A 16,858-nucleotide genomic window follows, 5' to 3' on the forward strand; every position below is an offset into this window, starting at 1 on the left:
TGCTGCTGAAGGTGAAGACTGAAGGCTGGATCATCACCGACTGTCGCTGGTAGAAGCAGCCTGTCGTCTCTCCCTCCAATCACTGCTGCTCGCACAGCGCCCACTTCAGACCCACGTTAGCATTGCATGACAAATTGCAGCTGCCTCATTCGTTTCAATGAGACATTCGGCTTTTTGAAATGTTGTCGGCCGAGTGTTTCCACACTGGAATAACAGTGTAGTTAACGAGACGGGGCGAGAGCGACGGCCGGCAGGTACAGGTGAGTTTGAGTACAAGTTATCCGCCGCTGACAAACTTCACTGTGCAGCAGGTGATTCTGCGTCCTGCCTGGATCCTTTCTGTCATGTTGGAGGTTAATTAACAGTCAAACAGCAGCGGTTGTTGGTATGTTCTGTCCACATTGTGCAGTAACTTTCCAATATTGTATTATTCTGTGTTAGCGTCAAACCGCTGACACTTTGGGCTCGTTCCGTCGTCACATGACATTGTTTATCATGCGTTATTGCCTCAAATGTTCCCGTCATGACACATGATGAAATATTAATGGTGTCTGGACTGAGGGTGGTGTTCCCGTGCTGCTGCCTGTTGAAGCTTTTTCTACTGCGCTGCATTATGGCACCGCAGGGCTGGAGCGATGTGTGCGTCTGGGCCCCGCTTGTGTGTTTATGTTAGTCAGCATATTGTTTCCCGCTGTGTGTAGTCACAATGTTTGTGTGAGTGTATATTTGCTGTGTGTGTGTGTGTGTTCTACAGTCAGCGTGTCTGCAGGTACGGCGTGTGTATGCGCTGTGTGTCACAGCGCGTTTGCATGTGTGTCGCGGTCGTGATGCAGGTTGGATGCTGCTGCTGGAGCTGTGTGTGTGTGTCCCAGTCTATTGGAGGGAGGGGGTGGAGGAGGAGGAGGATGAAGAGCAGGGGTAGTGGAGAGGGGATGTGGAGGGGGCAGTTAGCTTTCACTGAATGGACCCCATGTGTATCCTAGCAACAGGCTGGTTTGGAAATGGGATGGAGCTGTGAACAGAGGGAGAGAGCCCGCCAAACAACAGAGGAAATGAGAGGCAGAGCGAGAGAGGCTGCTAATAATGTGTGGATGGAGGCAGCGGAGGTGCAGCAGGTCAGAGCAGAGAGATGGAGGGTCAGATAGAAAGCCGAGCTCGATGTCGTGGAAACAGAATCGATATGTACGAGGAGAAAGAGCGAGAGGCGCAGCAGCCAATGAGATTCCACAGGAACGTGTGAAACGTCGCCAAATAGAACAACAGATCATGGCGATGGCGCTGTGTGTGAGGTCTGAGCAGGAGGGATTTGACCCTATGATGCATTTAGAAGAACAGTCGTGTGTGGTGCAAAAAAAAAATGTGTCTGAAAATATGTTTTCTTACGTTAAAGCATCCAGACGAGCTCAGGCTGCAGCCTCGTAGCGTTCGAGCTAGCTGCTAGCATACCGCCGGACTACAACGACAAAGCACAGTCGTGGAGAGTGACACACTATCACTCACACACTGCATGCCTATTTATCTCATCAGCTCTTTGTTGAGTCTGCGGGTACACGTACCTTTACCTGTAGAATCAGCTGGCATGACGTCAGGGAACAAAATGGAGAACGGGACGGGGGAAATGCGTGGCTGTGTCTTCTAACTGTGGCATGAGACCTGAAAATGGGTCATGGGTCTGCTGCTGGTGAGCAGAGACAGCGATGTGTTTTAATGAGTCCGACCCCCAGAGAGAGACGCCCGCGTCCCACAGGGTCCCTGCTTGGAAAAAAGGCCTAAAAATAGTCCAGTTTTCAATGTTTCAGTGAACGATTCTTTGTCACGACTGCTGTGCAGGACGGACGTGTGTGTGTGTGTGTGTGTGTGTGTGTGTGTGTGTGTGTGTGTGTGTGTGTGTGTGTGTGTGTGTGTCCACAGCCTGCAGCCTCACACACATGCAGCCTGTGTGTTCGTGTGTTTACTGTGTTTGTTTGTGTGTTCGCTCAAGTGTGTCCTGCAGACGGGCAGCTCTGCCCTCGCACCTCTCTCTCTCTCCCCTCTCTGACTTTGACCCTTCTGCTCGGCCGGCCAGTTGGAAGTGGGGGGTTGCTGTGTGTGTGTGTGTGTGTGTGTGTGTGTGTGTGTGTGTGTGTGTGTGTGTCCGATGCATGCTGTGCTGTCCTGTCTGCTGTGCCTTAAGGTGTCCCCTGAACACACGCATGCACACACACACACACACACCCCCACCCTGTGGCCCACATAGATGTGTGTGTGTGTGTGTGTGTGTGTGTGTGTGTGTGTGTGTGTGTGTGTGTGTGCGCATGCTGTCACATAAGCTACAGTCCAGGGCCAGTGATGTGCCCTACAACCGCAAGCAGGAGAGGTGGGGGAAGTCCAGTGTGTGTGTGTGTGTGTGTGTGTGTGTGTGTGTGTGTGTGTGTGTGTGTGTGTGTCATGCTCTGTACTTTGTATCTGTGTGCATGTGTGTAATTGAATCTGTGTATATTTGCGTACACTTTTTCTCCGCATGTGGAGGTTTTATTGCTTGATATATTGCGTGTGTGAGCTGGTTTTACGTCACATTCGGTCCCACTATCAGGGACAACGAGCATGGGAGCAGACAGTGGAGGACAAACATGTTGTCTCTTCCCATCTCTCCTCTCTGTGTGTGTGTGTGTGTGTGTGTGTGTGATGTACCAGGGAGAGGGAAAGGGCACTGCTGGCCTGGCACGCTGTAAACACACATGAGAATAACAGGATCATATTTGAGGTCCTGTTGAAGCAGCGTCCTGCAGGGCTGAAAGACGAAGCCAACAGGAAGTGCCAAACCCTGCAGTTCCTCCAGTGACCGCCATGTTAGACGTGACAGCAGAGACAAACGTGTTGACAGCCTGGTGCAAAAACATGGCAGCTGAGCAGGGGGCGATTTTTATATGAGAGTTATGGGCTGGCTGCTTCGAGTGGCAGCTAGCCGCTAGGTTTCAGCAGCCAGGCCTCTGTACTGTACTGTATTATTTTTTTAGCCATTGGACATTACCTGCAAAGTTTTGCAAAATTCGCTGCGTAATGGAACTCACGGTTGTTGTCTGATGGCTTTTCTCTGCTGAAAATGCGTCTCCTCTCCCTGCCTGAGCGCCGGATGAGCTCTGAGGCTGTTAGAGATCACTGCACATGCAGCATGGTTTTCAAACTGGAGGCAGAACTCTTTGTCGTGTTTCTCTTCCCTCCCTCTGACTTTTACACTTTCAGTTTAGTCAGTAAATTCAGTCTGAACTGACCGACGTCACTGCGAGCAGAAAGCCTCACGAGCGGCAGCGAGCCCTCGGTGTGCTCGTGCTGCCCTGAGCGTCGCCTCTCAGACGCTGCCCTGTCTGGTTGTTGGAGGTTGTTAGGGTTGTGTACACCCTGAGAGGAGGACTGCAGGCGCTGCTCGGGCCTGACCCACGGCCTGCAGCTCTGCATGTCTCTGATGAAAGATTACTAGTTCATCTCTGGTTCAATTTAAGCAGCAGCTTTCATAGTCATATCCAGGTCATAAGACCCTTCAGTTGGTGCTGTAGATGCTCTCCAGCCTCTGGAAAACTCTGTGAGTATCATGAATTCAGATGTTGTTCTTCTGCTCGTGTTCCAGCAGCCTGAGCTCAGCATGCTGATGGTGATCATAGTTTACACACAGTGAAGTCTGCTGCTTCACCTGCATCACGCACCTAACCGTCTTCTTCATCACCTTCTCTTCCTCCACCTTTTTATCTCCTTTGTTTCCTCCTTGGCCTCCTCTGAGGGGGACCTCCTCTCCTCCTACAGCAGCAGGCGCTAACCAGCCGTCCGTCTTCCTTTCTTTTCCTCCTCCTCCTCCTCCTCCTCCTCCTCCTCTGCCTGGCAGTTGTAATGGCATTGGGGATGGGTTGGGGGAGGTGGACGGGGTGGGGGGCACATTAGAAACATCCCCTCCGTGATAAGCTGCAGCTGGTTACCATAGCAACACTTATTACAGTACGTGCACGGGGGGTGGGGGGGTAGAGAGGCAGTGGGTCAGGGGAAAGTGTCCTGATTGTGTTTATGTTTGGATGTGTGTGTGTGTGTGTGTGTGTGTGTGTGTGTGTGTGTGTGTGTGTGTTTGCGTGCGTGCGTGCGTGTGTGTGTGTGTAAGACATAAAGACTTTAGTTCATTGGCTCTTCGTTAAATGCTCGTCATCTGGTAAAGGCTGTGCTGGGAGACACTGCTCAACCCTAACCCCCCATCAATGCCCCCCCACCCCCCACCCACCCACCCACCCACACACACACACACACACACACACACACACACACACACACACACACACCTGTCACCCTGGTCCCCCTCACAGACAGGTAGGCAGGCCTCCCGCTTCCTGTCAGCTGGATATTTAACACGGTTCACACATATAACAGGTTGTGTCATGTGACTGCCAACATGGAGCAGCTTACATGGCTGCAGACACACACTCCACCATCAGCCCTACTCTCCATCCATCTGTGTAGAGAGTGAAGCTGCACTAATCAATACTTCATGTTTGCGACTCTGTGGAGCTTTTCAGCCTCTTTTAGTTCATTGTTCTGGTTTTACAGCACATTTACTGTATCTGTCACTCATCCCTCAACCTAATTTCCAGCAACAAGCAGCTGTTTCCAACAGGAAGCATCTAGAAGCCCGCTGCACACCACCTGCCCAGCGTCAGTGTCAGCGACGAGCTTATGAACGAGCTCAGGAGTGTGTGGGGACAGGAGGTGTCACGATTCGACTACGATTCGAGATCAGCACATGGTCAAGTGTGAGATTGGACCATACAACTAATTATTTGAAATGTCAAAACTAGAAATTCTGAAAGTGAAGCCAAAGTGGAAGTGTCAAAATCTGCACTTCCTCTAATGACCGCTTGAGGCTCCAAAAGCCAGTCAGTCCCCATAGACCCCCAGTTTAAGTTCGGCATAATAATGGGCACGGCTGCTTTGAACGACAGCTCGCTGTAAGGCTTCAGTAACCAGGCTCCACTCCGCCCGCCTCCGCTCCACCCACGCTCCACCTGAGACGAGTGATGCTTTAGGAAGTTGAGATGGATTTTTTAAATTTATTTATTTATTTATTTTTATTTTTTTTTTTTACTGTTTTCAGAAATGAAAACAACATGAACGTGCGGCTGAATCAGCAGCGCGATGCTCTTTGCACACACACGTCCGGCTCAGCGTTCAGAGGAATCTCATGTAGCTTCTTCTTATCGTCGTCTGTCAGGAACAAACTGGACAAGCAGAGAGACACACATGAAGGTTTCTACCTGTGTGTGCGTGTGCAAGCGTGCAGCTGCATGCATGTGGCTCTGTCCACCGGTGTCTCAGCTTTTGTTAGAAATCCACCTCTGCACACACACACACACACACACACACACACACACACACACACACACACACACACACACAGCCTGTTAGCCCTCATTGGTTACCATGGCAATACTAGTTTTGCGACGCACTACCTGTTGTTATCCACTGACACATACTGTATCAAGGTGTCTGAGCAGGTAGTGAAGCTCTCCTCCCTCCTCCCCCCTCCCTCCATCCATCCCTCTCTCCTCCTTCTCTTTCTCCCATCAGCCCCCCCCCCCCCCCTTGTCTAAAAACAGACATTCAGACTTTTCCCACCCTTTCCAGTCCCTCTTCCAGAGCCACACCTCACACTCCCACAGCCTTGAGGGAAAAAGTAGTTCCCAAGACTTCCTGGTATTCCCAGAACTCTGTGTGTGTGTGTGTGTGTGTGTGTGTGTGTGTGTGTAAACGAGGGACAGATGCGGAGAGACAGCTCTCGGGGGGGGGGGGGTTGGTTAACATGCAGTAGGTGTGGAAGTCTTTGTCTGATTCAGGGCTCTTATTGAAGTATAACTGCACAGCGTTCATTTATTTCACACCATTAAAACAGGAAGTTGGCAACACTGAAACTTTCATTTACCCTTTAAGAATCTACACGAGGTCAGAACGGGAGAGATGTTGACGTGAGTTTAACTCCGTCAGTCTTCTGGTTTTTCATAGAATCTGTAAAAATATGCAAAGTGTGGCTGTAATCCAGCTGCACTGGTTTCTGTGGAAGTTTTCGGGGCACCTCCACGAGCTGTGGAGGGTTTCTGGAGCGGAGACGAGCCTCCCAGCAGTGTGGCTGATGATCAGTGATCAGCTTGTGATTAGTAGTCAAAGTCAAATCAGAATAACTTCCAGAATCTGTCGTTAATGCGGCGAGTGAGATGAAGTGTTCAGGGTCCCTCTGGAGCCGAAGGTTCCAGCTTCAGCGTGTGAAAAGATCCCAAAACGCAGCATGAAAATGTTCCTCCTGTCATCCTCAGGACGACTGATCAGCAGCTGTCGAGCAGTCAGCGTTGGACTCTGCTTTAAAAGGTCTGTTCGTGTTCATCAGGGGACATTTTCTGAGCAGATGACTGTAAACTGGAGTCCACAGATGACTCACAGCGTACACAGAGAGCTGAAAGTGCCTCTGACAGCGGACGGAGAAGACAGGGGTCCAGAGTGAAGCTCCGATTTGAAAAGAAAGTCCTGGTTGAGGTTTTGTGCTCGCGGTGCGGCCGACGGTTTCTGCTTTGCTCACTGTGGTCTGACGAGATGAAGAACCGATCCGCTCTGACTGTGTTTAGGCACCTTTTAACTTTGGTTTTTAGATAAAATGGAGAGTGAACACTCCCCTCTTCAGCCATGCTTGTAATTCGTGTTGCTGTGTGCTTGTTTTCTGGGCGTAACGTGACCTCTGGAAGTTGTTCTGATGATCAAACTTCTGTGGTCACATGACTGAAACGATCCACTGGGATCAGTTTCTGAGTAAATGTGTCACACTCCTGCAGAGTGTTTTGTGGGTTTTATTTCTATTCCACCTTGTTTAAATAGTAGCTCATGAGGTTTATAGCTGCATCTGAACACTGTCCATGTTGTGTCCAACGTGTCCCTCAGGATGAAACGAGTCCCGGTTTGTTTGTGAGCTCATCCTGGGTCGGACGTTTCCGTTTAGTGGTTTTGTTGGTTTGACACAGTGGTCTGATGTGTGCCGTGCTACAGGTCCCTGTGTCTCCTCTGTCCTCACTGTGGACCCTTTCCTCTCTGTTTCCAGTGTGTGGACAGCGTGTCAGGCGTGGACTCGTCCCTGAAGCGCGTGGCGGTGGTCGAGGACTTCTTTGACATCATCTACGCCATGCACGTGGAGATCAGCGCCGACCCCGGCAAAGCCCCGAAGCACGCCGGCCAGAAGAAGACCTACAAAGCTGTAAGCACGCCGTCCCCGTCTCCTCTGCATCAGGGAGCTGTCCTCGTCCACTGTCTCCTTTTGTTTTCAGTCTGTTTCCCTCTCGCTCCTTCACGTTTCACCGCCCCGCTCCTCGCCGTGTCCCCTCTCTCACGCCATCCTCCAGCCCACACAGCGTATTCCCTCTTTCATAACTTGTGTCGTCTGTTGCTTCACACCCCGTCCTCGGCCTTTCTCTCGCTTTTCTCTCTCTTCCTCTTCTTCTGGGCTTCATTCCTCTTTTTCCCTCTCTGGCGAAGAAAGAGACACGCCGTCTTTGTCTTCAGCCTCCTTCACGCTGCTCTGCTTTCAGTTTCGGATCAGATCGGCGAATCTCTCTGAAACTAATGTGGTCGAGGCATCAGTCGATTTCTTCCTTTGACTTTGAGTGTTTTGATGGTTTTGTTTTGAGCTGCATTAATCCATACGTTCATCTGTTGATTCACAGAAGAAGAATCAGCAGCTTCCAGTCATTTGTCGAGCAGATTTTCCCTCCTTCCACTGTGTTTTTGTCAAACAATAAACTGAATATCTTTGACTCCAAATCAACACATCAATGGAAGAGAAAATAAGCTGCAGATGAATTGATGGGGACATAACAGTTCGCTGATGCCCCACTTTAAAACACTTTGCATATATAGGTCACAGAGTGTGTGCGGCTGGTGGTGTGTGAACGTGGGCTCACTTCACCATCAGCATCACTCTTCTTACTGTTCCACCTTTTTTCCTTTTCCAGATTTATTTCCTTATGGTTTCATGTCCCTATCCTTGATTTGACTCCACGCATTTCGCTGCCACAGACGCTGACCGCATCCTAAACATAATCCTAACCTCAAACCTAAACCCAGGCCTGAGCTAACCTGTTAAACCTGCGCTTAATGTGCTGCTGACGTAGAAACAAACAGAAAAGTGAAAGTGAATCCCGCCGAGCTGATGGAGTCTGAGCTGTCTCAGCTGCTGACACTGCCCTCTTTTGGTGAAACGGAGGAAGTGCAGCCTCCACAGATTTATCTTTTATCAGCCAGCTGGGATTTCTTCTTCATTTCTAACATATCATCATCTTCTTCTTCTTCTTCTTCTTCTTCTTCTTCTTCTTCTTCTTCTTCTTCCTCCTCTTTGTCTTCTTATTGATCATCTTTCTGTTTGTCAACAACAACAAAAACACAGTTTCATCTGTCACACTGTCCTCTGCGTCCTTCAACAGTATGTATACATATATGTGTGTGTGTGTGTGTGTGTGTGTGTGTGTGTGTGTGTGTGTGTGTGTGTGTGCTTAAAGCCAGGAGCTAGCTTGCCATGCCACATAGCTTCAGGTCTGAGTGCCACCAAAGGCTGTGAGTGACATTTGCCTTTGCTTTACCCCCTCCTTTCTAGACACGCACACACGCACACACACACACACACACGCACACACACACACACACACCACCAACCCCCATCCATCCATGCTGGCTATTTTCCACCCTTCCTCCTCTCCCTTTGTGTCTTTGTGTGTCTCTTCCAGTATTAATGTTTGATTTACGCACACACGCACCCACAGATTCACACACATCCTGAGCCTCGCCGAGCTTCTTTCAGAAAGTCCGCCTTAAACGCTTTGACGCACTTTGAAACAGGTGACGTGGGCCTGTTTGGCCACTCTGGGCCACTTTTGGGATTTGGTGACATGTAAACAACATGAGTCGTTTGGTGGTTAAATGAGGAGCTTCGGTTTTACTGCGGCGGGTTTCGTTTGCAGAGCTGTGACCGACGACTCTTCTCAGTCGAAGCTCCTCTCGCTCTCACTCGTCTGCAGTCACTCTGGGATACAGTTAAAAAATTATTAACTGAATTCACGTCAGCGCAGCGTTACAGCCAGAACACTCTGTCCAAAGCAGGGACAGCTCTGGTGTCTTTGACCAGCTTTGCCGTGTGTGTGTTCATCGTTCAGCAGTGTGATTCATGCAGAATGATGCTTTACGGTTTTGCCTCTATTCAGTGTCAGTTTAGCTAACCAGCCGTTTGATGATGTTCATGCACCTTCATCACCTTACATGAAGATTTTGACTGTGATTGTTGCGTAATCTAATGAAATGTGTTAATATTATACGCAGATTTCAACGATGATTGTTTGTGTAAACTCAGTGAGGTGTGCAGATAGCACCATTATACAACCCACAGGCTCTCTTTGTCACCAGTCCTCTCTCTGTCTCTGTCTCTGTCTCCATCTCAGATAGCGGAGACGTACGCCTTCCTGCCCAGAGAGGCGGTGACTCGTTTCCTGATGAGCTGTGGAGAGTGTCAGAAGAGGATGCACATCAGCACCGCAGGACAGGACTGCAAAGGTACGAGCACAGCGCTGCCGCAGACGTCCAGGTCGTTAATGTCCCGTCGAGGGGACGCCGAGTGTCTGTCCCACTGGCAGGAGTGAGTGATGTGGACGTTAAAGGGCAGCGCCACTGATTGTGAAGTCAAAGTTTATGTCGTGAGAGCAGCAGTTTAAAGCCTTGGCGTCTCTGGGGGAGCTGTGTGAGGCCTGATAAATGTCCTCCAGTGATGTCACTCGAGTCAGCGTCGACTTTGAAACCAATCTGCTGATGAGGAGTCAGAAGGACGTGAGCCGGCCAGACCTCTGCAGCCGCTGCTCACCTGTGCTGCTACCAGCATAACACCTGACTCTGACCAGACTGGGCCCCCGAGTGGCATTCTGGGTAATGTAGGAGCCAGATTTTAGAAGGAAGAAGAATGTGTGGAACAAACAGCAGCTGTGGTTCTCCTGCATCCTGTTCCTTCAGTCCGTTTGTTGTAAATGTCTGCTGAGTTCATGCCGTGCTCTCCTCTCTGTGTGCGTCACCACAGGACAGACGGTGCTGTTGCTTTATGTGTCTCAGCTCGCAGCAGACTCTATCAGATTAGAGATTATAGGTTATTAATTAGGCGTCGGGCGGCACCTCAGAATGTGTCGCTTGCTTTGTGCTTATTTGTTTTAGCCTTTAACTTCGCTAATGAGCAGAATTCAGCTCCGTCGCTGTCAGATCGCACTATCAAAGCGGGCGTCAGCAGATGAAAGATGATTAGCTAAAATTAGTTTTCTCTTTAGTTTAATTAAATTCAGCACTGTGTTGGCCTGAAATTTGAGTCGCGTCCTGTCAAAGAACGATGGGAAATCCGCTCTCCCTCGATGTTCGATGTCTCTGCATCTCCATGAAAGCATGAAGGTACAAAGGAATCCTCCCCGTCCCTCACTCTTCCTCTGCCTTCCACTCCTCCTCTTTGTCATCACTCTCTCTTCTTCGCCTTCTTTCTCCGCGCTGCCTTTCAATTAGAGTCCATCTCCCCTTCTTTCATCCTTCGTCTCGCTTTCCGCTCTCACATATTTGTCCTCCCTCTTGGCAACATCATCAACGCGTCCCCCGATTGTAAAGACGAGAAAACATACATAAAATCATGAAATCCAGTTCATTTGCACTTATTGAGTAATGTTTTTGAGGGAACTATTGATATTAATTTGGATCACAGTATTTGGTGCCATAATCTCAGTGTTTCAGCTACATTCGTTTTCCTGTGAAGGTGGAAACACCTTATTTACTATTTAATGTGTTTTTCACCGTTTCTCCTTGAGATAAAAGGTGTATTGTTAGCCCCGCCCTCCTCGTGCTCAGCTGGTCTACTTCCTGCCATCGCACCTGTCAGTCATCTTGGCGATCAGCCTTTCTCTGAGCTAACTAGCATCCGTGAAGCCTTGAGAGGATCTGAATGAGCCGATGTGAAATGTCGGCTGGTTTCAGATGTTCAGCTTCACTGTTTTTCCCTCCTCGGTGTGCAGAATGTCCTCGATATGTCGTCACGTGTGTTTCTGCTTCAGTCTAAATGTCTGATCCCAGAACCTGAAGAGTCCTGCACCAGGTTGGCGTTGCATGAGGACTCGGGATGGACAGTCCAGAAAAAAGTCGAGCTATCATCTGTTTAATGCTCTCGCTTCGTTCCTCCTGCTCAAATTCTGGCTTCTACATTACCCACAATGCAACTCGACGGCGCACAGCTCCATGGGAGATTGGTATGTGTTATGCTAGCAGCAGCTCATGTGGCCTGGAGCCTCTAGCTCCCCCTACAGACACCAAAGACTGTTTGCATCTTTTCCTGAGCTGCAGACAGTCTTTGCATCGCACAGACTCGACGCTTCTCACGCTTGTTGTTTTCTACACATCTTGAACTTTTGATTCACACTTTCACTTTCTCCCTCCCTGATTATCGTCCACTCGTTCTCAGTCAAGCTGCTCTAAACCGTTTACGGTTAGTTCAGGAAGTAGACCCAGCCGGTGGCCCCACATCACCTCTGTTCCTGCTCCCTTCCTTTGGCTTCCTGTAAAATTGAGAATAAACTAGGAGATCCTGTTGATTACAGATAAGACTGTGTATTAGATAAGAGTTTATTGATAACATGCCGAGGAAATTCACTGGTGACAAACAGCAGAATAAAAAGGAGAGATAGAAAACAGGACAAGTAGAAGAAACACACAATGAAAAGATACAAAATAAAATCAGCGAGAGATAAAAAGAGACAAAATCAAATAAACTGTGGGAGGCGATCTCCATTATATACTAAATCTAAATAATGCCAAGAGCACAGTACACTCCGTATTTACCTCCTCTAATCTGTCTTTCGTCCGTCCTCTGCTCCGACTGTAAAACCAAAGGCGATCGAGCCTTTGCTGTTTCACCCTCAGCCCTCTGGAATCATCTTCCTCCATCAGTCAGCTCCTTAAATCACAGATCTTACAGATCTCTGTCGACCGGCCTGTGTTCAGGGAGCGCCAGCTGTAGTGGAAAATCAAACCGAGCAAAGTGCCTGATACCATAATGGAGTCTGGTCCAGTCGAGCCTGTGGAGGAAACATGGTTTTTGAGTACTTGTGGTTTTCGAGGACGAGGAGTTCACTCGACTTTCACTCCAGACTTCAGCTGAACTTCAGAGTGTGTTTTAGGACCGAGGAATGAGAAATGTCTTCTCAGCCACTGACTGGTCTCCCCCCCTCTTTAACGTTGGAGCGTTTGCTTTTCTAAATGTCGTTTGTAATAACGGGAACATTAAACGTGTGAGACGTGATGATGTCACTGTGAATTTGGACGCGTTTTGTCCCTTTTTCTCAGTTAGCTTCCAGCCAAAAGACGAGCTGCTGACATCCGTTTCACATTCCTCCCCGTCCTCCTCTGCCAACCCTGCCACCCCCCATTATATATGTTCAGCAACTACTGGCACCCTGAAGGCCCCCCTCCCCGTCTCTTTCCCTCATCCACACTCCCATCCCTCCCCCATTCCTCCTCCTGCTGCCCATCCTTCCATCCCCCCTCCAGATTGTCCATCTCTGTCTTTTCTCCTCCTTTATCCTCAAAGCGTCCCACCCACCATCCCCGCATCCCGCTTCCAGCTCTTCTTCTCTGATTCTCCCTCTCATTATCCCCCCAACGCAGCTCCGAGCTTCCTGTCCCGTCCCTGTATCCCTCCCCTCCTCCCTCCTTCCTTCCCCTCCTTTGTCACCTCCTATATCCGTCCCTATACCCTCCGTCCATCCCTGCCCCCCCCCGGGTTTTCTCCTTGTCCCTCATTAAACAGAGGAGTCATTGGAGTGTCCTGTCTCTCTCCTCAATTAGCCTAATTAATGGCTTTTAACAAAGAAAATGGCCCAGGAAACGAGCTCATTTTCCACATAGTCGGGGGAGAGAGGGAGAAAGAACCGGTGCTGATGGGGGACTGGGGGGAGGAAACTGAAGTGCAGGGTAAAAAGAGAGAGAATATAGAGGAAAATAGAAGAAGAAGACGTTTGAAATGGAAGTCCACACAGAGGAGGACGAAAGGAGACGGAGACCATCAGGAGACCTCACGTCCCTTTGCTGTTTAATTCTCATATTTTCCTGTTTACACATGAACAAATGCAGACTCAAGATTTGGTGTGTGTGTGTGTGTGTGTGTGTGTGTGTGTGTGTGTGTGTGTGTGTGTGTGTGTGTGTGTGTTGTGCCATCACTGGATGCCACTCAGAGCGAGAGCAGCTAATTGCCTTCCTACCCTGTGGGGGTTTGGCCTCTCCCTGACACACACACACACACACACACACACACACACACACACACACACACACACATACATGACCTCAGCCCCCTTTATCGCTATGCTGAAGTGACTCCCACTAAAGTTCAGCTGTGAATTATTAAATGCAATTAATCAGCCTGGACCGAGGCCATGTTTAATTGACACAGGCTAGCTGTGCGAGTGTGTGTGTGTGTGTGTGTGTGTGTGTGTGTGTGTGTGTGTGTGTGTGTGTGTGTGTGTGTGTGTGTGTGTGTGTGTGTAGATTAGCAGCAGACTTTTCTTTTTTTTATGTGGAAAAATAAACGATCCTGGTTTCTGTAGCCATGTTGCCTCTGAACCAGCGGGCAGCGCCTCCTCGTCGTGCTCCTTCCTTCTGTTCTGTTCTCACACAGTTTATCTGTTGCATGTTCGTCCGTCCTGGAGGAGCGATCGCTCGTCTGTTTGGGGAGGTGTTCCTCATGCGAATCAGGAGCCTCCAGGCTGATTCTAAAACCCTCTGAGCCACGTTTGTGATTTTGGGGTTTGGTTTGGTTGAAGTGTGCGATGCAGAAGAGTTAGAGGAGGTAACACAGACTGACATTAAGATGATGTCACTTTAGCTTCCTCTCGCAGTCGTCCATTTACTTACAGCTGCAGCTTCCTTTTCATGTCCATGAACCTGACGTTTAGGAGTGAACGTCAGGTTCATGGACATAATAAAGAGGAACCAGAGAACCGGACGCTGTGACGACTCATTTGTTAACCTTTGGTGAGAAAAAGTCTACTGTGCAAATTTTTTATGTGGAGGTTTTTCATGTGTGCTGCTTCAGGATTCATTAAAAAAGAAAACAAAAAAAACCCTGTCCTGACCGAGCTGGGGTCGGGAGCCTCACGTTGAGCACCAGTGACAGCTTCGTGTCATGTTATCGGTCAGTTATCACAGCCTGTCCCTCTCTGGAGTCTCTTTCTCCTCATGCAAGACTATCAGTCACCAATCGATGACAGGCCTGTCCATTCTGCTAAGCCGTATTGATCCTGCGGTCCATATTCATGTCCATTCTGTAGGCGCTCCAGGCATTAGACACGTCCTTTAAGAGGCCAGCAGATGAATGGCTGGAGTATGAGTGGAGATGTGGAGATTGAGAAGTTTGTAGCCTGCTTTTATTCCCTGAAACTGAGGAGGGACCCCTTTTCAGGATGGACAGACAGGAAGTAGATGTTATGTGTACAGAACAGACCAACAGGTTGATTGAGACTGAGACTGACCCTCCAGAAGGATGACAGCAGCAGGTTCAAGCCTGAATTAATGAGAGAAGCGACTGACTGCTGTGAGTCTGAAGGCTCAGCAGAGTCAGGCTGCTTCTGCTCGACCTCCAGCTCTGGAGGGTCCTCTAGTGTTGACAAGTCATGATAACAGATGACATCAACAGCCGATGAGCCGAAGGAAGGAAGCCGGCTGTCACTTCCAGGATCTCTGTGTTCATTTGAAGAGCTCAGACTGTGAACATGGTGAAGCTGAAGGTGATAAGATAAACATCTTCCAGCTCAGTGAGCGTCAGCAGCTCTTCATCTTTGTTCTGTTCAGTGACTTTCAGTCAGTGTTGATGTCACTGCTTTCATTTTTACAAACAAACGGAGCCCAGCTAGCAGCTCGTGCCTCGGCTGATGAGCGTGAGTTTAAAGGTGACACAGATGGTCAGAGCTTCAGCTTTCACGTGCGTCTCCTCCATTATTATACATTCATCTGCCAGTTTGTGACTGCAGGTGCAGCAGTCTAACGCCTCCTTCATGAAGGCCTGTTGAACTGTTATTGATCAGATCCTCATTGATATAAATGGGTTAGACATTTACAGCAGAGTCAGTTTGTCCTGTCTGAGTACTGAGCTCCACCTGGGTCATCACAATCACTGTATACAGTAAATGAACAGTCCATCAGTCTCTCAGTGTCCTCCAGCAGGTTAGAGAGTTATGGTCTGCAGGTCCAATCCCCAGGCCTTCACCGGTTCAGTGGCCTAAAGTACTATGAAGTACTTCCTGTTCAAAGACGTAGTAATAGAAATAATTTGCTGACAGTTCAGCTGCAGAGCCTCGTTTTTCCTCCGCAGTGTGAATGCAGCATCTCAGGTAAAGCAAACAGGAAGAAGAACCTCACAGTGATGAAAATGTGGTTTTACTTTGCTCTTTTCGTCCTTAAAATTTCTCCTCCTCTCCTCTCCTCTCCTCTCCTCTCCTCTCCTCTCCTCTCCTCTCCTGTCCCCTCCTCTCCTCTCCTCTCCTCTTCCCTCCCCTCCTCTCCCCTCCTCTCCAGAGAACGACAGGCCGAGCTCTCTGGTGTTGGAGGTCATAGACTACAACATGCCTCTCACCACCACCTACATGAAACAGATGAAGCTGCAGTGCATGAGCAACAACAAGGTACGTGAGGTCGCTGCCCGTTGAACGCCGGACACGCTCAGTGTGAGGCTGCTGTCATCTGCTGTGTGTTTGTGTCTCTGTGCTCAACGTTTCCTTGAGAGCGGATCATTCGTCAGTCTTGCCGCTGACAGCTGCTTTAAAGCAGCAGCTTCTTTTGTGCTCTCGAGTATCGTTTGTGACGAGTTTGTAGGAGGAAACCAGGAGGCTCACTGAAGCCTTGTAGGAGGAAAACTCCCACACAGCATGGTGCAATTAAAACTCTATAATGAGAAGAAATATCGGTGTTTAAGCCTGACGCTCGCGGAGGTCAGCGGACCAAAACTATTCCTCCTTATTAAGCAGGAGACCGAGTTGTTTGTATATTCTCTGCACATAATTTCTACACGACTGAAAACTCATTTCTGTTTCCAAAGACATGAACGAGAGCCTGAGAGCATCGTTAGACAAGTCATGTTCATTTTTCACCATCATAAAGGTTTTTGACTAATACAGAATTACAATCTTCAAGTGTGTCGTTCACTCTCAGTCGATTCCCAAATATTTTACAGATGAATCAGTGAAACGTTCAGTCCATAAAAGGCTGGAAAGAGAAAATACTCAGTGCTGAAATTCAAGATTCAAGCTTTCTTTATTAGAACCAAGAGGTGAGAAACATTCAGAGGACAAACACATTAAAACAAGAATCTTCACAGTATCAAAAACACACACACACACACACACACACACACACACACACACACACACACAGTGAACTCACCCACTCTTAACATGCCTGTGAGGTGAGGTGCGTCGTCTCACCTGAGCTTTGTGTAGTCGTACAGTAGCTGCAGGTGTTGTTTTGACGGCTGCAGCGAAGGAGCTGAAAGTCACTCTGTGAAGTGAGGGATGGACACAGAAATGGCTGAAAACTAGTTTTCTGATGTGACAGAGCCTCTGTGGTTCAGGTCTGCTCAGGTTCAGACACAAACCCGACGTGGTTTGGCTGACGGGGATTAAAAGGAGCCGGTGCTGGCTGTTGGTAGGAAACAGGAAGCAAACATCCACCGCGACCTCCCCTGAGGTGGACTTTGAGGCTCTTTACCAACGTCACACTTCGTCCTCCAGATGGACACCAGTCATAATTATTACAGCCT

At 49.0% G+C, this 16,858-nt stretch overlaps 1 protein-coding gene across 1 annotated transcript in view; it reads left to right on the forward strand.

The window, feature by feature from the left end:
• Window positions 1-16,858, forward strand: part of LOC143326537 (nucleolar protein 4-like) — a 131,495-nt gene that overhangs the window by 20,824 nt on the left and 93,813 nt on the right. Inside the window, exons 2-4 of the mRNA XM_076740141.1 lie at window positions 7,094-7,246; window positions 9,477-9,588; window positions 15,619-15,725. Coding sequence (XP_076596256.1) covers window positions 7,094-7,246; window positions 9,477-9,588; window positions 15,619-15,725 — 372 coding nt within the window. The remainder of the gene's footprint in view (window positions 1-7,093; window positions 7,247-9,476; window positions 9,589-15,618; window positions 15,726-16,858) is intronic.

Source organism: Chaetodon auriga, chromosome 10 (genome assembly GCF_051107435.1).
Source record: "Chaetodon auriga isolate fChaAug3 chromosome 10, fChaAug3.hap1, whole genome shotgun sequence".
Lineage (NCBI taxonomy): Eukaryota > Metazoa > Chordata > Actinopteri > Chaetodontiformes > Chaetodontidae > Chaetodon > Chaetodon auriga.